The 8027-nt window shown below is 58.4% G+C and overlaps 1 protein-coding gene across 2 annotated transcripts; it reads left to right on the top strand.

Moving 5' to 3' along the window:
* Positions 1-253: 253 nt before the first annotated feature.
* BOD1 (biorientation of chromosomes in cell division 1) lies at positions 254-7597 on the top strand. Of its 2 annotated transcripts, XM_037127885.2 has the most exons (4): positions 255-666; positions 3762-3886; positions 5840-6036; positions 6951-7597. In XM_037127885.2, the coding sequence occupies exons 1-3, from the start codon at positions 436-438 to the stop codon at positions 6033-6035; spliced, it is 552 nt and encodes a 183-aa protein (XP_036983780.1). In that variant the 5' UTR covers positions 255-435; the 3' UTR covers position 6036; positions 6951-7597. The 2 variants fall into 2 exon arrangements, with proteins under 2 accessions (XP_036983781.1, XP_036983780.1); XM_037127886.2 differs by having other exon boundaries at positions 254-666; positions 5840-7597.
* Positions 7598-8027: the final 430 nt, after the last annotated feature.

Raw genomic sequence — 8027 nt, forward strand, 5'->3', positions numbered from 1 at the left:
AATCACGCACTATTGGGAGGTGCTAATTTACAGCATGGCTTGCAGTGACTGACGAGACACACCAGCCTAGGTTGCAGATATCACGAGAGCCTAAGCCTACAATTCCCATAGGGCCCCACAAACTGGCGAGAAGCGAGCCGAAGCCTGCCGGGAGTTGTAGTTCGGATCCGCCAGACATCTGCCTATAAATACGCGGGCGGTAACTGCCGAAAACCTCCCGCCCCACAATGCAAATGTAAGCTGTGACGTCATCCGCGGAGCGCCTAGGGTGGGGCGGACAGTTGGTGCAGCCCCCACCGCCACCGCCCCTACCGCCACCTCCCCTGCCGCCGACCCCCCCCTCCTCCTCCCCCGCCACCACCTCTGCACGACCCCCGCCCTCTGTCCCCAATAAGGAGCTGTATTAGGTCTCCTCGGCGGGCCCGGGGAGCAACCATGGCGGATGGCGGCGGCGGTGGTACGGGTGCTGTGGGCAGCGGCGGAGCTGGCTCAGCCTCGGCGGGGGCGGGGACCGGCGCGGCGGGGGCCGGGAGCGGCGGCCCCAGCAACCCGGCCTCGCTTCCTCCCGGCGACCCGCAGCTCATCGCACTCATCGTGGAGCAGCTCAAGAGCCGGGGCTTGTTTGACAGCTTCCGCCGAGATTGCTTGGCCGACGTGGACACCAAGGTACCGAGGCCGCCTGGACCGAACGGGATTGGGCCGCGTGAGGCCGCCCAGGTTGCACCTTTGCGTTTCCAAAGCAGAGAGAAAAACAAAAGATACCTTTAAAAATGTCACTCGTGAGGTCAGACCGCTTGGGGCAGCACTGGGAGCGTTCAGAGCAGTGCGCACGTGGTTAAGGCTCCCAGTCCCTTAGAGCCTGGACCCTGTCTTTCCCAAGATGAGATTCTTTAAGCCTCTCAGCAAAACCTCAATGTGTTAACAGCGGAGAAAGCGAGGTAAATAAGGCGAAAATGGTTTGAATGCACAATCATCAGTATTGTAGGCATTTGTTCCTTTCTCTGGCTCCGTGACTGCAGTCTTGCTCGTGCGGCTCGTGCGTTGAGTGAAGGAGGTGCGCTGTGGTAGAGCCAGCCCGTTTTGTACTCCATGGCTGATGGAAATGCGTTTGGTGCCTATTTTAGATCCTAATGCCTTAGGTCAAACCCATCCCCAGTAAAATGCGATCTCACGCTAGGTAGTTGCTAAGGCTGTTTGGATCCAATGAATGTCTTGTGTCAGACATGCAGTGGTTGCTAGAACCTTCGTTTCAGAAGCTTCTCTCACATGACTCTGGCTGTAGGTTCAGGAGACTCCGCCACTGACTGGGCAGTGACTTCCCCTCTCTGAGCCCAACTGCAAGATTGTGAGCATCAGATAAGACCCTAAGGCTAGGAAAACCCCACTGAACAGATACTGGCCCACGTCACGCTGTGCCGTGTGGGCACAGGAAGTCAGCCACTACTGTCCTCAAAGCCTGTGCACGGGGGTGGGGATGGACACTCAGACCTGACAGTACATGTGAGAGTACGTGTGAGTGGTCTGTGCCGTTACTCTCCTCCAAGACTAAAAAGCCAAGGAGTGTGTGGTTCTGGCCTTGAGGTGTTTTCAGTTCTCTTATTTAGGGGTCTCAGATACATAACGTCAGCTCCCACCTTTCCCAGGACTCGGTTTGCTCAGCTCTCCATCACGATACGTTCCCGCCTGTATTTCTTATGTTCCAGTCAGTTGTGTGTGGTGTAATCGACGTAGAGTGGGTTTTTCTCAATATCGAGAAGCTGTTGAAGGACAGGGAGCTGAGCATCCCCCTTGGATGTGCCTCCCGCTGATTATCCCCAGATTGTTTTAATTCTCAGACATAGAGTATTTTCAGGCACACCTCGAGTTTCTCCATGGCTTTAGGCCCGTGGCTCTCGACGTGTGGTCCTGAAACAGTAGCAGTAGCTGAGAACGGGTTAGGAGTGCATATTCTCAGGCCCCGGGTAGGTGGTGATGTTTGCAGTTTACTTGGCAGCGCATCCAAACTATAAACAAACAGAGCAGACTGATCGGGGGTCCAGAGAGGGGGATAGATAACGCAACAAAATGTGAGTGGCGGGACCCAAGGCCCTTTCGCTTGATGAGTGAGGATTGTTCTGTGTGGTCAAGACTGTTATGGGTTGGGTGGGGACGTTGGCTCTTCATCCTTTTTTAGTAACCGGTCATCTCAAACCAGGAGAGTTGTTTTGGACCGAAGGTTCAGTGTAAGGGTGCATGGTGGCGAAGGACAGATCTGACTCCAGCTCCCACAGAACCGGAGGACAGGCTGAGCGAGCACACTGCCGGGAAGGGCAGGGCACGTTGGGCCCAGGGCTGCTCTGCTCCTCGAGGGCTGCCTCGCGTCCCTGTTCTTCGTTGCCATCATGCTGTTGTGCAGAGCAGGGCCGCCCCTTCAGTTACTAGTATCTCTTGATTGTGTCTTCTTCCAGCCCCTCCTCTGGAAAGGGATCCTCAGCTCCAGTTTAAAAAAAAATCCCGGGGGAAGGTCTGCGTTGACTTTGCCGTCCGCTGTTCACAGCCGTGGCCAGAAGAACATGGTACCCTCTGCCTCACCCTTGGAAAGAGAGGAGGATGGTTACCAGGAGAAGGGAGTTGCTAGGCAGGCAGTCCGCAAGAATGGAGGGCTGCAGATATCCGAAGTTCAGCTGGTCTCGGCAGGCCGCAGCTGGGGGGCTCAGCCGTGGGTTGCAGGCTGCCTGGGCGCAGGTTCCAGCCGTGGGTTGGGTAGTTCGGCTGGCTGCAGGTGGACTCATCCCAGGCCGCAGGCTGAAGGGGCAGAGGCCACCCAGGACATGCTGCCATAGAGGGTCGTCGGGGCACAAGAGCCAAGCCAGGGAGTACAACCACCTCTAAAGTCTCGTGTCCCTAATTCCATTGACCGGAGCAAACTACGTGGCTTGACTCAGCAGAGGGGAGTGCCCTCTGCCCTGGTGGGAGGGGGCGAGCGGCGCACCTAATACACCCAGTTTGGAGAAGAGCAGCCTCTCCCGGCACCGGGAGCTTCTGCAGGCTCGGAACACGCGTTCCTGGTGTTTGCCAAGTCCCTCCAATGTCGTCCTGGTGCCAGTCGGGTCTAGAATCAGTAAGTGCCTCTCAGCTCCTTTCAGACTACAGCGAGTCCCCTCAGCCTTCCCTGGGTTCCCAGGCCCTGACTGCAGTCTGTGTTCTTGCGTGCTACTGAGGCCTGGGGGTCCCTTCGTTGTATGCAGAGGGCTTCCCCATGCCTCTCTTTGTTGCTAAGACCACCCTGCAAGGTCAGGGGAAGCAGCACTGTTACCATGTCCAGGTTGGAAATGACTGAGACCCAGAGGCTGTGGGACTCGCTGAAAGTCAAAGAGCTGGTAGGTGATGGAGCCAGGCTGGGACCCAGTTCCTTTGATTTGGAAAGAGCCCAGTCTTGCCGTGGCTTTGCCACTCGGGCAAGTTGCCCAGTTCTCCCAGCCTCCGTTTCTCATCTCTGAAGGGGCAGGAGAGGGCTAATAGGACCTCCCTCTGAAAGTTACTTGAAAAGTAAATGAGACAATCACATACAGCAGCTGGCACTGTGCCTGTGCACAGAGGCCGGGCACTCGGGTTAGCCATTAACTCGCACTCTGCCCACTGCGTGGTCTCACAGTCCCCAGGAGAATGTTGGTAAGAACTTGAAAATCTGCGTTTCTACGCAAAGCAGTGTTGGGATTGACTGGCTACAAAATTGCGATGTTTGTAACTTCTGACCTTGCCCCTTGTTTTTAATACTTCAGCCAGCTTACCAAAACCTGCGGCAGAAAGTGGATAATTTCGTGTCGACGCACCTGGACAAGCAGGAATGGAACCCCGCGATGAACAAGAACCAGCTGCGGAACTGTCTCCGGCAGAGTGTGGTGCAGTAAGTAAGCAGAGGCGAGGGCGCAAAAGCGGCGGCACCAGCGTGCGACATGCGGCAGGCAGTGCAAACAGTGACTGGGGGTCACTGTTTGGTCGGGGGGTGTACCTCACAGCTGCCATCCACACAAGTAGTGGCAGACTGCTCCTGGATCAGAGGTCGTCGGGGCCAAGGAGGCGCAGACCTCCAGTGAAGTCCTTGCCAGTGTCTCCGACCCATGTGGGCTCCTGGGCCCATCCAGCAGGTGCATCAGAAGATGCTCCCAACAGCGAAACTGGACCTCTGTCCTGGAGGATTCCACGCAGTCCCCACACACGTGGGCATTTCCTGCCGAGACCCCGATGTCTGGGCCTTGGGCCCAGGGAGCTGGACGGTGACCCTCATGAGCCAGTACCTAGCTTACCCCCTGTGTGCATTTTCCAGCTTTTTAATTCGATCTAGGATGTATTTAACCAGAAACACGAATTTGGACCTGATCAGACTTGATCCTGGGACGTTTCTCTGTGATTGTTACTAACATTTCGACTCTGAGGCCAGTCCGAATAGTTTTGGAATGAAGGTTTGCTCCGTAGGCCTGGAGGTTCTGACCCGATGTGACCCCGCAGCCCAGCACTGGCCCGCTGGCCTGGCCGTCGGGGCCCGCAGGCTGGGGCCCAGGTCACGCCGGGCTTCACGGGAAATCTGGCTGTGACTTGGACTAGTGCTGACAGAAGGCGCTTTAACCGCGTGACGCCTGCCCGCTGCCCCCCTGGTGCAGGCTCCTGACAAGATTGCACGTTTCCCTCAAACGTATGTCTCCCCTGATCGGGCTTCCACGTCCAGGGAAGACCCAGGGGACTCTGCGTCGGGAAACGGGGTGCCCTGGGAAGCGAGGGGCTCGTGACTGGGGAGGGTGGCTCCACTTCCCGGCTCTCCACGGCCCAGCGCTGACCCGCCGTGTCCCGCGCTCACCCCGGAGGGCGCACCCTGTCTGAGGCGGGCTCCCGCGAGTGCACAGGCACTGGTGGTGCTGTGTGCGCATCCCGCCGACAGCTGCCAGTCGCCCCGGGTCCAGGGAGCACCTTCCACGCGGCGCAGCCCTCTCGGCCCAGGCGGCCTCTCGTCTGGCACGTTTCCTCTGCGCTGCCTGGCGCCGGCTGTGCAGCCGCTGCAGGCCAGTTCCACCCCAGCAGAGGCCTCACTGGCCCGAGGACTCTGCGGCCATTGTGCTCACGGCCGTGCTCACGTACTTCAGGCCTTGGAGCTGCCATTTTCCAGGGAGTCCACACTCTTCCTCACTACCCTGCCCCAAGCACTTGGATGCCGACACTTTGGCTAATTTTCGCTCTACTTCAGAGAAGGATTTGGGGTGCGTTTTAGCCCCACAGGACCTTAGAACCAGGGGGTCTCCTGTCTGTTGACTTGTCTGCTCCCGCGTCCCTGGTGTGTGTTCCACGAGACGGCCACAGCTGCAGGCCACGCGAAGCTGCTGGCCGTGCAGTGTAAGCCCCCCAACACGCATCCCTGACGCGGGTTTGGGGTCAGCAGCCACGTTGCTGTGGAGGCTCCCCCGCTTGGCCGGTAAGAGAACAGGGGGCAAGGGAGACGCCGTCAGGTCTGGGGCCGGCTGCCTGGGGCAGCACGGGGACGCTCTCCGGCACCGTCCTGTCCTCAGCTCCTCTCCTGCCGAGTCACTGCGTTTCCGCTGCCTCTGGGACGGGCAGCTTCATGCTCTTCAGTTTTTTTGTCCGGTGCTGAGGTGGCGGGGAGGGGACCATGAGGTGGGAGTGGGCAGTGGCTGCTGGCCGCGCGCCGCTCCTCTGAAGGAAACGTGGACAGCCCCGCACTCTGTCCACACCTGGATCGGCCCTGGAAAGGACTCCCCAGAGTGGCCCCTGGACCCACCCGCAGCACTTGCTGGGGACGAGAGCATCTCGAGGGAGCCAAGTAACAGAACAGTCTCTTTGTCTCCCCAAGGTCAGGGATGTTGGAAGCTGGAGTGGACAGGATCATCTCTCAGGTGGTGGACCCCAAACTGAACCACATCTTCAGGCCGCAGATCGAGCGAGCGATCCACGAGTTCCTGGCGGCCCAGAAGAAAGAAGCCGTGCCGGCACCGCCCCCAGAGCCAGACGGCCAGGACCCTCCGGCCCCAGCCCAGGACACGTCCTAAGGTCCGGTATCCTGTCTGGTCCGGGAGCGGTCATCTCTGGCTTAGAGAGATAGGAACGGGTAGGAGAGGGGTAAGCCACCCCTGGGGACGAGTGCGTGCCTTGTCTGTGCAGAGGAGTGACACGGGGGCCTCCCCCTGCTGCTCAGTCGGTTTCCACCGTGAGCTGGTCCGTCGCGTGTCCCGGTGTGTTTGTGTGTGCCTGTCCGTGCCCCGGAGCGCAGCACGTAAACCACACAGAGACACTGCATTAGAGACCGGCTGGGACGATCGGGCTGCACGAGGTAAATTCAGATGAAAATCGTGTTTCTTCTGGAATTGCTTCAGTGAGTCTCCCTGGACTCGAGTTAAATTTGGGTTCGCAACTCGGTTGTGAAGTGGAACCACACATTTGAAAGTGGCCGCAGCCTGAGTGGGACGCGGGTCTTCTCGAAGCCCTGCCGGGTCCCCTTGTGATGCAAGGAGGCTGAATTCACCACTCGGTCACCATGAGCTGCTTCTGTTAAGTGCACCCCTTTTTTCTCGAATCTGGGGTTTGATTTGCAAAATCGGCTGTAGATGCACAGAAGAGTGCTCTGTGCGGCGTTCGGAGGACGTTCGTCAACACGAGCCGAGAGTAGCCGTGGACTCGGGTTCGCGGGCTCAGCCGTTGTCGGTGAGGACCGGGTGCGCCTGGGGTTCTCCCCCTTGGGGGTGCCCTGGCTGTGGGACTCTGTGAGGTGTCCTGGTTTCTGACGAGCATCAGCGAGTGAGCGAAGCTGATGGGCTCCCACGGGGCACTCACGCGAGAGCGGCTCTGTCCTTGTGCCCGCGCTGTCAGACTTCCGCTTTAAGTCTCCTGTTCAGTTGTGAATTCCATTAGGGACATAAAATGCAGTGCATGCACCTCTTCTCAGCAAGCATCTGGTCTCTCTTTAGGACGCGCCTGACATCCTGTGGAAGCCGCACTGAGTAGGCGGGAAGCAGTGGACTCAGTTCGTAACAGGACCACTCGGAGTGAAAACGGGCCAAGGGCATCCCTGGTGTCACCTTGGACTGTGGGGTGGGGTCCTCAGTGAATGGGGAGCAAGTTTGGCCTGGGTCCCCTACCATCCGGCCCACCTGTCCGAGGAGCTAGCACCAGCAGACACTACAGAGATCTACAGGAACACTACACTTACCTGGGGTTGTCCTGGAACAAACCTTCATACTTGAACTTGGAGACTCTGGGGTTCACACTTGGCATAAACGACAGCTGCGGTGAGAGACCGGAGCGGTCCCAGAGATGCAGTTTGAGGGCGCAGGCACGGGTAGCTGGAGCGAGTGAGTGCTCATTTGACATTGTCTCTCAGAGGTGCAGACCAGAATGTACATGCTGTTAGCATCCAATCGCTTTCAGGTTGTTGTGACCCTCCTGTGCCCAGCCGACGCGCGCAGAGGCTCGGACACTAGGAGGGACGGTGTGAGCTCTGTCCAGGCCGCCTTCCTTCCCTCCAGGCCAGGAAGGCTTAGGTGTGTTTATTTTTTGTTGTGTTTGTGTTTTTTAGGAAAGTGAATGATCAATAAACTAGCTTAAGTTTTTTAATAAAATCATTTGCTACTCTTACTCCAAAGCTTCAACAGATGCCTGGACCCCAGGGTGTAAAGGGAAGCCACCCCCCCCCCCCCCCCCCGCCTGCAGGCCTGGGCACAGCACGTGACTTCGTGGCCAGGACGGATCCACAGGCAGAACTTGGCCCTGAAGCCAGGAGGCCCAGCGGGGGCCGGCGGGCACGTGGGTCCTCTCCTCTGCTGGACTGCTGCCATCGCTGGTCACTGGCTTAGGGCAGCGCGTTGTGTCAGTGTTTCCCAGACCTGAGTGTGCGGGAGGGTTACCCGGAGATCTTGGGAAAATGTACGTTCTGGTTGAGAAGCCAGCCTTCCCCACACGCTGTTTCCGGAGCTTTGGGCTCCATCTCATCTTGGGGGGGCACTTAAAACTAAGAGACGCCCCCTCGTAGTTGAGTCTGCTGCTGG

This window comes from Artibeus jamaicensis, unplaced genomic scaffold (genome assembly GCF_021234435.1).
Source record: "Artibeus jamaicensis isolate MK-2021 breed Jamaican fruit bat unplaced genomic scaffold, CSHL_Jam_final scaffold_3151, whole genome shotgun sequence".
NCBI classification, from domain to species: Eukaryota; Metazoa; Chordata; class Mammalia; order Chiroptera; family Phyllostomidae; genus Artibeus; species Artibeus jamaicensis.

Bases quoted from the DNA above. Each gene is read 5' to 3' on its own strand.
- BOD1 (XM_037127886.2), top strand. From the start codon at position 436: ATGGCGGATGGCGGCGGCGGTGGTACGGGTGCTGTGGGCAGCGGCGGA. The intron at 667-3,761 runs GTACCGAGGCCG...TTAATACTTCAG, and splicing joins TGGCCGACGTGGACACCAAG to CCAGCTTACCAAAACCTGCG. The intron at 3,887-5,839 runs GTAAGTAAGCAG...TGTCTCCCCAAG, and splicing joins CTCCGGCAGAGTGTGGTGCA to GTCAGGGATGTTGGAAGCTG.